This window comes from Mobula birostris, chromosome 2, assembly GCF_030028105.1.
Source record: "Mobula birostris isolate sMobBir1 chromosome 2, sMobBir1.hap1, whole genome shotgun sequence".
Taxonomy (NCBI): domain Eukaryota; kingdom Metazoa; phylum Chordata; class Chondrichthyes; order Myliobatiformes; family Myliobatidae; genus Mobula; species Mobula birostris.
Window position 1 is genome coordinate 214172493 of NC_092371.1, and position 13028 is coordinate 214185520.

General features: G+C 37.5%; 1 protein-coding gene across 1 annotated transcript in view; it reads right to left on the minus strand.

Annotated features, from left to right (window-relative positions):
* Nucleotides 1-480: 480 nt before the first annotated feature.
* The window catches only part of mtmr9 (myotubularin related protein 9), a 107210-nt gene continuing 94662 nt past the window's right edge, over nt 481-13028 (minus strand). The window contains exons 8-10 of the mRNA XM_072251430.1: nt 11856-12076; nt 7010-7161; nt 481-3357 (exon numbers count right to left, since the gene is read on the minus strand). Coding sequence (XP_072107531.1) covers nt 3194-3357; nt 7010-7161; nt 11856-12076 — 537 coding nt within the window. The 3' untranslated portion in view covers nt 481-3193. The remainder of the gene's footprint in view (nt 3358-7009; nt 7162-11855; nt 12077-13028) is intronic.

Genomic DNA, 13028 nt, shown 5'->3' on the forward strand with positions numbered 1-13028 from the left:
CCACTGTGTGTAGCAGAAACAGAAGACAACCTCCTGAATTACTTACCTCTCCCATCTGTGGAAGTGTCTGTAACTCACACAGTGGCCTCATCAGGTACCTCAGAACCTACAAAACCAGACTGAAATTAAGTCCTCAGTGATCCTGTTAGTTCATGTCGTGCATGTTAGTTCATATGAAGAACAAGGTGTCTAAACTTTTGTAGAGCATCTTAAACTTCAGTGCCATACAGTTGAACTTACAGTTCATCAGATTTACAGATCGGAATGCAATGATTAAGAATTAGTGGTTTAATTATTAATAGGACAGAGAACTCCCATACTGCTAGACTTGGGGAGTCATGGGACCCAGAATTTCATACAAGAATTAAACAAGAAATATAACCCCTGATTGTAATTTTAAATTTCATTTCAAAATGTCAAATTAAAATAATGCAAAATGATTTTGTTGAAAATAAATATAAATGAACACAACAGCTAGGGTCATGTGTATTTAAAACATTTAATGCCAAAAAAATTACATTTCAAGGCAGTGCATGCATAACATAATTTAGACAGTACTTAATTAAAGATAACAGTTCATACAAATAAACATCCCATTGAATTTGCAGAAAGACTGAAGTTGCATTAACTTCAACTATCGCATCACCTACATATCATCTGGTTCACATAATCATAGTTTGAAATCAGCTGTTTCCATATACATGCATTACATTGGTCATACAGTATTATAAAATGGTTTAACAGTATTTCTGATTTTAGCATAAAATGTTTCACAACCATAAACACTAACAGAACATTTTAATGCTAATTACTCCAGTCCATGAGAGATTAATTATTGAGAAAAATTACATCCATTTCAAGATTCTCTACTCTCCCTATTAAGCAAGCTCCTACTACAGAAGGTCAAAGGGGCAACTATCAGAACTGCAAGTCATATTTTCTTGATACAATCTAAATGAATTAGCATTTACATCATCTATTTCAAAATCATGTTGCCACTGGGAAAAAAATATATTCCCAACTGTACTTGAAATGCATCCATCTTTAATGGACTATAAATACAGAACATGAAGTTATTTTGTGAAAGCATTTAATGAGGTTTATCGCAAAATTGTATCAGCAATAGTCACACTAACTTTAAAAGTTACCTGACCATAGACTCTACCGTAAGCTCAAAACTGGCATAAATTGAACTGGCTCCACAAAGGAAGAGGCCACTGTCTTCCCTCTTGGATGAGATGGGATTTCAGGTTGAAGGGTAATAGGTTGTAACATATAAAAAAAACACTCACTCTACAAGAAAGAGGTTTGAACATGTTATTAGTATCTCATTGTTCTATTAATGTGACCAAATTCTCTCATATTTTCTGGATCCAAACTTTCTGGACCTATAAGCATTTATTCAATTATACAATTTTCAGAATATTGAAAAATAGTAATTTGACATAATAGTCAAAACAATTTCAAAAACCTCCAAGGACATCTCTGATATATTGGACTTTGTGTTCCCCTCCAAAATATCCAGTTTTTATAATGTAGTGTAACAAAGACAGAAATATACTTTTTTTAAGTATCTAAACAAGCACTTGCATAGAGATGGAAAAATGTATTGTGCCATGATTTCCTACATTGATTTTGCAACTTTATCAGCAACAATTACTTCAAGATCATTACAAATGATAATTTGCAAAGCAAGAATTCCAAAGAATTACAAGCAAATGCAGATTAAAATTTCAATGACTTTGCAGGTTGAAGGTTAAAGTGCGAGTCCAACTAAAGACTGGAAATGATTGTTAGAAATGTGCACATAGTGTGCTTTCAAATCCTCTTAACTACAGTTTCTTCAGCAAAATGATATACTTGAATTGTGCAACTTAGTGGTCTGTTACAAAAAAGCAGCCACTAAATTTTATGAAGATATTCTACTTAGAGTAGTCCTGGATTCATTTAACATTTACTATGTTAATTTCATAGAACAAGTTACCACCAGACGATGATATAACTGAAGTATATTCTTCATAAAGTGCAAACAATGGTTTCACAATCCAGAAATAGATTACATCCACGTATTAATGCCTTGCCCTTCGAAGAACAGTCTTTAATATTCTTGACAGGAACTTTTGCTGTCTAGTTTTGCAGTTATTTTTGTCTGCTGAATACAAAAAAAAACTTTCCATCTTTGCAGCTAGCTTGGTCCTCTTCCATTTCAAATTAAAATAAGCTGATCATTTCATTATAAATGAACTTACAGTAATAATTTACATAATTCACCTCAGTCTGAAAAATCTTATTTGTCATTGAAAAGAATCATTGCCTCCGATTTGTTTCATATTTTAGTACGATAACCAGCACGATGAGTGTTTCTAAAGCTTCAAGTGATAACAAATAGGTCTGAACATCTATCAATAGCAATCTGGCACTGTTGGCAGAAATCATCACCTGCGACATGTAGTATGTGCAATATTTCTACATGAGTAAGTTTTAGTAACTGGTGAAAACATCATTTCCAACAAAGTCATTTTTTCCCAACCAGAGTAGAGATAGATTTAAGCACAATAGCTACTAGAAGTATCAAACTCAAATTAGTAATTTTCTTTGCATTGGCCAAAGATTTGCAGCCTGAAGTACATTACCTACATTAAATTATACTCTCCCATTGAGATACATATTACCTCATGTCAAAATACATTTCTAAAAAGATGCTGCTTCTGAATGTTAATTTTTAAATTAAACAAAGGTATATTTTAACAAGTTCTCAATGTGTTAATACTTCCATAATTCATTCATCCTTCTGATTCAATAATTTGATTGTTTAACTGTTCCCATAATCAATGATTTGCTCAGACTTTCCATAAGGATAGGGCCTAGTAAACAGCAGTGACACTACGTTAAGATGGAAAGCGGAGGTACACAGGCAAGGTTCTACATAAGGAATGCCTTTCAAAACTTGATGGTTAGCAGCTCTATTTGCAGATTTACTTTAAAACCGTACTGAAAAATATTTCTCCTCAAGAGTAGTTTTCAGGGCAACTGAATTATTACCATGTAACTAAAAGTGAGGGTTTATCTAAACGTCCTCTTCCTGTAGATAACTTGATGTTTACATATATTTAAGGATTAACCCATACGCAGCATTATATACAAAGTATTACTGTTTTCAATTGAGGAAAATGTAATAATTGCTAAATATTTTTCAAGGACTTTCAAGTTCTCCATCTTCTGTTTGTAGTTCAGCTAACTGACGTCGAAGTGCATTTACTTTTGCCTGTAAATCCTTATTGTACTCAATAATATGGATTATTTCATCCCAGGCCTCATCCAAATATTTTGACGAACGATTCCATCGGAGAAATACACCTAGAATTGAAAATTTAGATAAATTTCCTTTAAGATATACCCAGTCTTCTTTATATCTGCAAAAATCTACAGCAATTACATCATGACAGTGCACACTATTAATGACTACACAGAGCCGAACCATTTTAATCTGGATAGACTTTTTTTTTCTGCCTTCTCCGAAAGACTAAACAACACCTTTCCACATCTTTGTGATGATTGCACTACCGGCAGGTGATGTACACTTCCTTTAGCCATGTGGAATTACTGTACATGTTTAAGACACTTCATGGGAGATTTAACAAAAAGAGATGTATGGCCACAAATAGTAAAAAATTCAGTTATCTAGAATTTCGTTAACTGTTATTTCAAAGGAAACAAGGGGGCTGACATTGGGGCAGTTTTGAGGAAGCAGTCATACTGCTGTTGAGTTAACCAGAGGATCTGATTAATAGTCTACTGAATGAAAGAGCTTCATCCGCAAGATCACACAAGGACTTAAAAGGTTGAATTGTTTAAAAATAGAGCTAAAGGCCAGCAAGTAAAATTGATTAGACTATGGTGAATGTTAGAATGCAGGAAGAATTGTGGATGTCCTTAAGAGTAGAAAATGAGGACCTGGCCAAGAGTACTTTGGAATAATGTAATAAAGATTTGAATAAGATTTCATCATATAAACTGATCTGTAAGCGATTTCAATTTTCCCCTTAATTTACCCAGATATCAGTATTACTAACAAATGTTTGACAAATCTTATTGAATTTTTTGATGAGGTTACTAAGAAAGTTGATGAGGGTACAGCGGTGGATGTTGTCTATATGGACTTCAGAAAGGCCTTTGACAAGGTTCCACACGGAAGGTTAGTTAGGAAGGTTCAATCGTTAGGCATTAATATCGAAGTAGTAAAATGGATTCAGCAGTGGCTGGATGGGAGACGCCAGAGAGTAGTGGTGGATAACTGTGTGTCAGATTGGAGGACAGTGTGTAGCGGTGTGCCTCAAGGATCTGTACTGGGCTCAATGTTGTTTGTCATATATATTAATGATCTGGATGATGTGGTGGTAAATTGGATTAGTAAGTATGCAGATGATACTAAGATAGGTGGCATTGTGGATAATGAAGTAGGTTTTCAAAGCTTGCAGAGAGATTTAGGCCAGTTAGAAGAGTGGGCTGAAAGATGGCAGATGGAGTTTAATGCTGAAAAATGTGAGGTGCTATATTTTGGTAGGACTAATCCAAATAGGACATACAAGGTAAATGGTAGGGCATTGAAGAATGCTTTAGAACAGAGGGATCTAGGAATAATAGTGCATAGTTCCCTGAAGGTGGAATCTCATGTGGATAGGGTGGTGAAGAAAGCTTTTGGTATGCTGGCCTTTATAAATCAGAGCATTGAGTATAGGAGTTGGGATGTAATGTTGAAATTGTATAAGGCATTGGTAAGGCCAAATTTGGAGTATTGTGTACAGTTCTGATTACCGAATTATAGGAAAGATGTCAATAAAATCGAGAGAGTACAGAGGAGATTTACTAAAATGTTGCCTGGGTTTCATCTCCTAAGTTACAGAGAAAGGTTGAACAAGTTAGGTCTTTATTCTTTGGAGCGTAGAAGGTTGAGAGGGGACTTGATAGAGGTGTTTAAAATTATGAGGGGGATTGATAGAGTTGATGTGGATAGGCTTTTTTCCATTGAGAGTGGGGGAAGATTCAAACAAGAGGACATGAGTTGAGAGTTAAAGGGCAAAAGTTTAGGGGTAACATGAGGGGAAACTTCTTTACTCAGAGAGTGGTGGCTGTGTGAAATGAGATTCCAGTGGAAGTGGTTGAGGCAGGTTCGATGTTGTCATTTAAAGTTAAATTGGATAGATATATGGACAGGAAGGGAATGGAAGGTTATGGACCGAGTGCAGGTCAGTGGGACTAGGTGAGAGTAGGAGATTGGCACGGACTAGAAGGGCTGAGATGGCCTGTTTCCGTGCTGTAATTGTTATATGGTTATGGTTATATGGTTACAATGGCCTTTCATTTCCCAACTGGCCTGTCCTTGGGCGTGTCTATACTTTGCTAATAAAGGACTTGCTAAACTAGGATTGACAACCTCACTGTTTAATAATGTTTCAGATTGCACCGAGATGCTGCTACTACTGTTTTGATTCTGTCCTATTCTAGCACACTGGAAATGCCATTCAAAACAATAGGGAATGATCTCAGTTTGAAGAAGTGCATTCTTTTCTGAAGGATTGGGTGGTGATTTCACCTATATACTGTCCAAGATAGCCACATCTCTGAAAGGTAGATTACTGACAAAGTCAATGAATATTAGGTGTGCTTCTCTCACCTTCTACCAGTGACCCAGGACTGCATCAGAATGCAATTCAAGTGATAAATAACAGGAAAATTACAATGAAGATAATTGAAAGTAAATCAAAAATATAATCTCTGCACCATGATCTAATTAATTAATTCTTTATTTAAATCCTTTCAGCTCTGTGTGCATCAATAATGCTGATAGCAATTCTATACACTAGGAGCAATCCAGTCTGTACTTAGTTGCTGATAATACACTCAGTGGCCACTTTATTAGGCATCTCCTTTACTGCTGTTGTAGCCCATCCAATTCAAGGTTTGACGTGTTGTGCATTCAGAGATGTTCTTCTGCACACCTCTATTGTAACACATGGTTAATGTCACCTTCCTGTTTGGTGGCCGCTCCCAGTCTGGCCACTCTCCTCTGACCCCTCACATTAACAAGGGGTTTTTACCTACAGAATGATGGTTCACTGGATGCTTTTTTAATTTCACACCATTCTCTATAATCTATAGAGACTGTTATGTGTGAAAATCCCAGGAGAACAGCAGTTTCTGAGATAATCAAACCACCCTGTCTGGCACCAATAATTATTCCATGGTCAAAGATCACATTTCTTCCCCATTCTGATGTTTGGTCTCAACAACCATTGAACCTCTTGACCATGTCTGCAGGCTTTTATGCATTAAGTTACTGCTATATGATTGGCTGATTAGATATTTGCATTAATGAGCCGGTATACAGGCATACCTAATAAAGTGGCAAATGAGTATTTAAAAAGAATAGAAAATAGTTGGTTACACTGAGTTTATTCTGTTCCTCTAGAAAGGCTAGATGTATATGATGCTAGACCTGCTGAGTATTTTTTTTACCATATTTTGTTTGTATTTTTAATTTCCAGCATTTTTCAATTTACAATTGGTAATACACTTTTTTAAAAAATATAGACTATTTAAAATCCTTAATGTAGAAGTCCACGGTGGGAACTGAATTTGTGTTTCTGGCCTGATACTCTAGGATTCTGGTTTAACAGAACAGTATAAATGAACTAACACCACCAATCCCAAACCTGGCAAGAAATCTGCTTAAAGTGCATTACATTTGTGAATATCAGTACCCTAATTAAGCAAATTTAATCCTATGCCCCACTGAATCCAAAATAAATGCAAAGCTATACAACTAACTTTAAAACGATTGGGAGCTGGGAGTACATAAAGAAGTGAGTGACTATGTTTAACCTCTACAAAGTCATCAGAAATATATATAACAGCATAATATTGTGTGTAAAGTAAGAGTATCTGCTGAACACTGCCAGGAAGTTGGCAAAAACAGAGGAAATCACAATCTGTAGAAGAATGAAATCACCTTCCCAAAGCTGTAAACTTTGTGGTGCCACTGAAGGCCAGATGACTAAGCTGTTTGCTTCGTACAGAGGGTTTAAGTACTTTTCCAGCTCTTTTGGTCTATTCACCCAAGACCATAGAGAGACAGTTTTCTGCTGAAGCTTCAGTTTGCGCCTGGACCAATAAAGAAAAATAAGTTTCAGCATCTTTCTGTGTAAGTAATCAAGTTCATATTTACCAGCACCTAGCTTAAAATAAACTTAGTTACTAATTTATCAAATAGCACAAATCAAATTATTTGGTGCTCCAACATAATCTCACTCATATTGCAAGTCAGCACATCTTAAATCCGACATCTGAAACTGTCCTCTGTCACAACCTCTTATGGTTTGCATTTAAGTTACCAAAAACAATCTGGAGGCCTGGATGAACAATCCATAGAAATTCCTCAGAATTTTTTTTCTTTTTCAATCTTTTTATTAAGTTTCGGGTTAATAAGCATAACAATAATAATGATACAAAGAAATCGGGATCACATTAATAACAGTTAATGTATACAGACACAAATTCCAAGTAAGATATGTAATTTAAACCCCCCAATCTGTTAATAATTGAGCATGAAAAAGAATTTTTAAGCAAGAACCCCCTAAACTAAAAAAAAATTCCTCAGAATTTGGTACACCAATGGAAAGAAATAGCCTTGAGAGTTCTCAACAATGATTGTAGACTCACTGCATCAGGCCAAACATGAGCACATATACCTCCCGATTATCAATACAGTCCTTCCTCAACCAATGAGCTAGTGTTCCATATTGGACAACACTTGGAAGCACGGAGCAGCAGAGGGATGAAAATGCATTGTTTACTACAAAGAATGGCTTGACAGACTCAATACTGGCCGACTCCTGAAGACCTTTGTTACCAATCAGAGTACAGTATGTAGCAAATAGCAAGCAAAACATCATAAGGGTTAAACCATCTTGACTTCATTCCACCTATAATGGATTTATCCATCTACAGAGGAAGGGATCACCATGTAATCTTGTGAAGATAACGTCTCAGCATCATACTGAGAATGTTCTTCTGTTGCGCTATACTGAAATTGTACCAAATGGAATAGACTCAGAACGGATCTGGTCAAAAACGGGCATCCAGGATTGTTAACCATCAAAAGTAGCAGGAATGAATACCACCATAACCTGTATACTTCGATTCCTCACTACAACTTCTACCAAGTCCTCAGATCAGCCCTGGTTCAAAGGGGAGTGTAGAAGGACCAGCCCAGGGCAACACCAAGCTTACCTAAAAATGAGGATGTGACAGCTTATTGAACTGCCAATTGCAACCATATTTAAAATGAAAATTAAAAAGCTTCTACCTTAATCTTAAATGTATTTTCCCATCTTTACGTATAGCATGCATAACTACATTTTAGTTTACTTCCACTATGTGGGAGAATTCTTTAATGTGATTGCATGATAAGCCAATTTAAAAATCTTCTGCTGCAGCTGCAGGTCAGTGATTATCTTGAGCTGAAGCCTGAGAGCAACTGACATGTGAGTGTTAGAGTGAGTTTTTGGGTAGATGATTTGTTTACACTTGAATGACTTTGGCCACCAGACTTCTATTTGACAAAGTACTGTGGATTGAGTCCACAACAATGCGCTTCCTAAAAGGGTGTGAATACCAGATGCTTCTGGCGCCGTAGTTTGACCTGATGCTGTAGTTTCGAAGACAGTATTATCTATACATTATAAATATTAATTGTCTTCTATGTTAGCACGGGAAATGCCAAATAAATGTATCGTAGACTTAACTCGCATTCCTAAAGGCTGTGGATGCCAACCCAGACACGTTGGTGTCGGAAGGAAAGGATGGTGTGATATTTTGTATGTAGCTTCCATAGGAAGCATTGTCTATGCATTGTCTATAACTTTTTAAGTAGTGATTGCCTTTGTGTTTAGCATATAAATATCGAGCCCACATTGAGCTAGCAGACCTTTCTCCCGAAAGCGTCTCCGTATGATGCCTGCTTGTTGTGTCGAATAAAGAAGCTGCTTTGTATCGATCAGTGACCCTGTCTCTCCGCTGATTTCATCCATGCTATAACAGTGAGAAAAGGATGGCCAGGCCAAACCAAGTGCAAAATTGCTATAGCCATCTGTTTGAGGTCAGCAACCAGTGCTGCTGCTGGATAAACAAGTGCAAAATCCAGGAGATTATGTCATAAAATTAGAGACTGATCTTAGCTGAAGATACATACACAACATGAAGATAATAAATATTACTTTTGATGGATTGCTAATTAGTGCAATTTTAGAATTTTCTTGGATATTTTAGGTAAATTAGTTTTATAGCAGCTTCTAAATCTCTAAAAAAATGACTCCCTGTGGAGGAAGGAAATAATCACATTTTCTTCCTCTGGCCTAATAAACTTCAAAACCCAAAATCAGAGAGAAAATTTTGTGTGGTAAATGCTAATATTCATCACATTTCTCCTCTTTCTAAATAACTCAAAGAACTGAATCATATATTTACTGTTTTTATTGGAATACCATTTACTAGTAAGGGTAAAAACCTATCATAGTGCTTAGTCTAAAAATCTCCAGACCTGTGCCAATATTTCTAGTTCCAACTGTTGAAAAATTAGTCAGAAATACTAGAACTACTTCATCTGCTTAGGCTACATTGTAAGAGAAAAAAAACATTGCCCAAAGTTTAAGTAGATGTGATCTGTGATCTTGAATTTATAATATTCTAATTATCTCTGCTGCAAGATCAGGTTAATTGTGATTGAATGACCTGGAAAAGGAATCAAAATGCAATGTTTTCAAGTACAATGATCATGTGAAAAAACTATGTGGAAAGGAATGTGCCACCAGTAAAATAATACAGCTTTAAGAAAGGAATGGTGATAGGGCAGGGCAATGGGATTGCAGAATTCTCTCAAAGAGGAAGGGTGAAATGGCCTTTCTCAATGCTGACAAGTTCAAGAATTTAATTTTATTTGCCTGACATTCCACTGAATAAGATCACAGTTGATCCTTCACTTGAAAAGTATTTCCTCCCTTCGACTATGAAGTTTGTTCCTACATGGACTCCAGTAAATGGGACTGCAGAGATGTTCTTAACCCCAGCATTTGCCAAGCAACAAGGCCTTCAGACTTAATTGTGCCTGGAAATAAACATATTGTGTCTCTCCCAGTATACTGTTTCTCATTACCACTATATTCCTTTTCACTTCCCTAATTTAAATAACCTTCTATACTATAATAATTTGCTCAATTATACTCACGAGTCCAATTAACCTACTAACCATAGTAGGTCTTTGGAACATGGAAGGAAACCGCAACACCCAGAAGAAACCCATACAGTCAAAGGGAGAATTGTATAAGTTCCTTACAGAGGGCGATGGAATTGAACCTCAGTTGCTATTAGATTATAAAGACATGCAGTCCTCTTTTATTGTCATTTAGTAATGCATGCATTAAGAAATGATACAATATTTCCTCCGGTGTGATATCACAAAACACAGGACAGACCAAGACTGAAAAAACTGACAAAACCATATAATTATAACATATAGTTACAACAGTGCAACAATACCATAACTTGATGAAGAAGTCTATGAGCACAGTAAAAGTTCAAAGTCTCTGAAATGTCCCACATCTCACGCAGATGGGAGAAGGAAGAAAAACTCTCCCTGCCATGCCCGACCACAATCCGTCTCTAAGTCATCCGAAAACTTCGAGCCTCCGAATCAGCTCTCTGACACCGAGCACTGAGCGCCATCTCTGTCCGAATGATTCAACCTCAATCTCGGTCGCCAACAGCAGGCAAAGCCAGGGATTTTGCGGCCTACCCTCTGAAAGATTCCCGACCATGCAGTAACGACAGCAGCGAGCCAGCGTTTCAGGAATTTCTCCAGATGTTCCCTTGTGCTTTCACGTCCGTCTCCATCAAATCAGAATTGTCCACGGCCCCTATTTAACGGATATGATATCATTTTTCACCGGAGGGCTGCGCACGCGCAGCGCGCTGCTCACTCTCCTCCCGCCATTTCCAGCATTGTGCCAATACGCTACTGTTACTACAATCAGGGAGTGTTGTACTAAAATCATGCTCATCTGAAAGATGGCATCAAGGACAGTGCTATCCTCTCCTTCATGGGACTCAAGTTCAATTTCTTTACCAAGTTCAAACCCTAACAAATTTCATCACTAAACCACAGGTAACACCTATTACAACTCCGGATAACTTACTTTTTTAAATGATTTGCCTAACATGCCTTAGCTAATATAGTGTCTACTACAATATGTAAATACTTACCATTAAAAACTACAGCTATCAAAAAACTACTCAAAACATTAATTAGTTGTGGCTACAAAAAAAACCCCGAATACTGCAAAGATACACTCATTTTGGGTCAACTTTAGAAAACCATACACATTAATGGTCACATCAGGATTAAAATGTAGTGGCTTTGGTAAACCCATGGACTGAATGCCATTATTACAACTCTGAAGCCTGAACTAAAGTGGTATCCAGTCACTTTAAATACATCCAGGGGAGGAATGGATTATGTGCAAAGCTCAAGGTAGAGTCAAGGATAGATAATAAATGTAACGTTAGCAATGATCACAATTCACAAAGAAAGAACCAAAAAGTGAAATGAGAACTGTAAAAGCCAAACCCACTCCACAAAGATACATTGATCACTTGGTCACCAACAATGGAGAAGTCGGACTTTCTTGTTCTCATAGTTAAAAGAATTATACGAAAATAGGAAATGGGACGATTGCAGGTTGAGGGGAAAAGCTACTCTTTGGGGAATGCAACAAATTATTTCTATCTCAAGGGCCACTCACCTTTCATTTTCATTGTTACCCAAGAAGGTCCCAAATTGGGAGGCATAAGCGTGTTCAAATAACACGATTAGGAACTGTTCATTAAACTCAAATGAACATGGAAATTGGTGCTGGATCTGCCAGCAGCAATCCAGAAAGAGGAGAAATGTAGGAGCTTCATTCTTCTGCTTGGAATTGGAATACGCAGACTGAGCACACCGTTGCTGGAATGGATGGCCAGCCTAAAACAAATAAGCAATATGAGTATAATTATTTCGGGTATTAAAAAAATCTTCCCTTAAATGCAGAAGGTGATAAGGACATCAAACAACCAACATTCACGAGAACAAAGTAGTAGTACAAATCAGGTCTGCCTTTCATAGACACATAGAAAACCCACAGCACAATACAGGCCCTTCAGCCCACAAAGCTGTGCCGAACACATCCTTAGCTTAAAAATTACCAAGGATTACCCATAGCCCTCTATTTTTCTGAGCTCCATGTACCTGTCCAGGAGTCTCTTAAAAGACCCTATCATATCTGCCTCCACCACCATCACTGGCAGCCCATTCCACACACTCACCACTCTCTGTGTAAAAAACTTACCCCTGACATCTCCTCTGGACCTACTTCCAAGCACCTTAAAACAGTGCCCTCTCGTGCTAGCTATTTCAGCCCTGGGAAAAAGCCTCTGACTATCCACACGATCAATGCCTCTCATCATCTTATACACCTCTATCATGTCACCTCTCATCCTCTGTCGCTCCAAGGGAAAAAGGCCAAGTTCACTCAACCTATTCTCATAAGGCATGTTCCCCAGTCCAGGCAACATCCTTGTAAATCTCCTCTGCACCCTTTCGATGGTTTCCACATCGTTCTACACTGAGGCGACCAGAACTGAGCACAGTACTCCAAGTGGGGTCTGACCAGGGTCCTATATAGCTGCAACTCTTGGCTCCTAAACTCAACCCCAGAACTGATGAAGGCCAATGCACCGTATACCTTCTTAACCACAGAGTCAACCTGCGCAGCAGCTTTGCGTGTCCTATGGACTCGGACCCCAAGATCCCGCTGATCCTCCACACTGACAAGAGTCTTGCCATTAATACTATATTCTGTCATAATTGACCTACCAAAATGAACCACCTCACACTTATCTGGGTTGAACTCCATCTGCCACTTCTCAGCCCATTT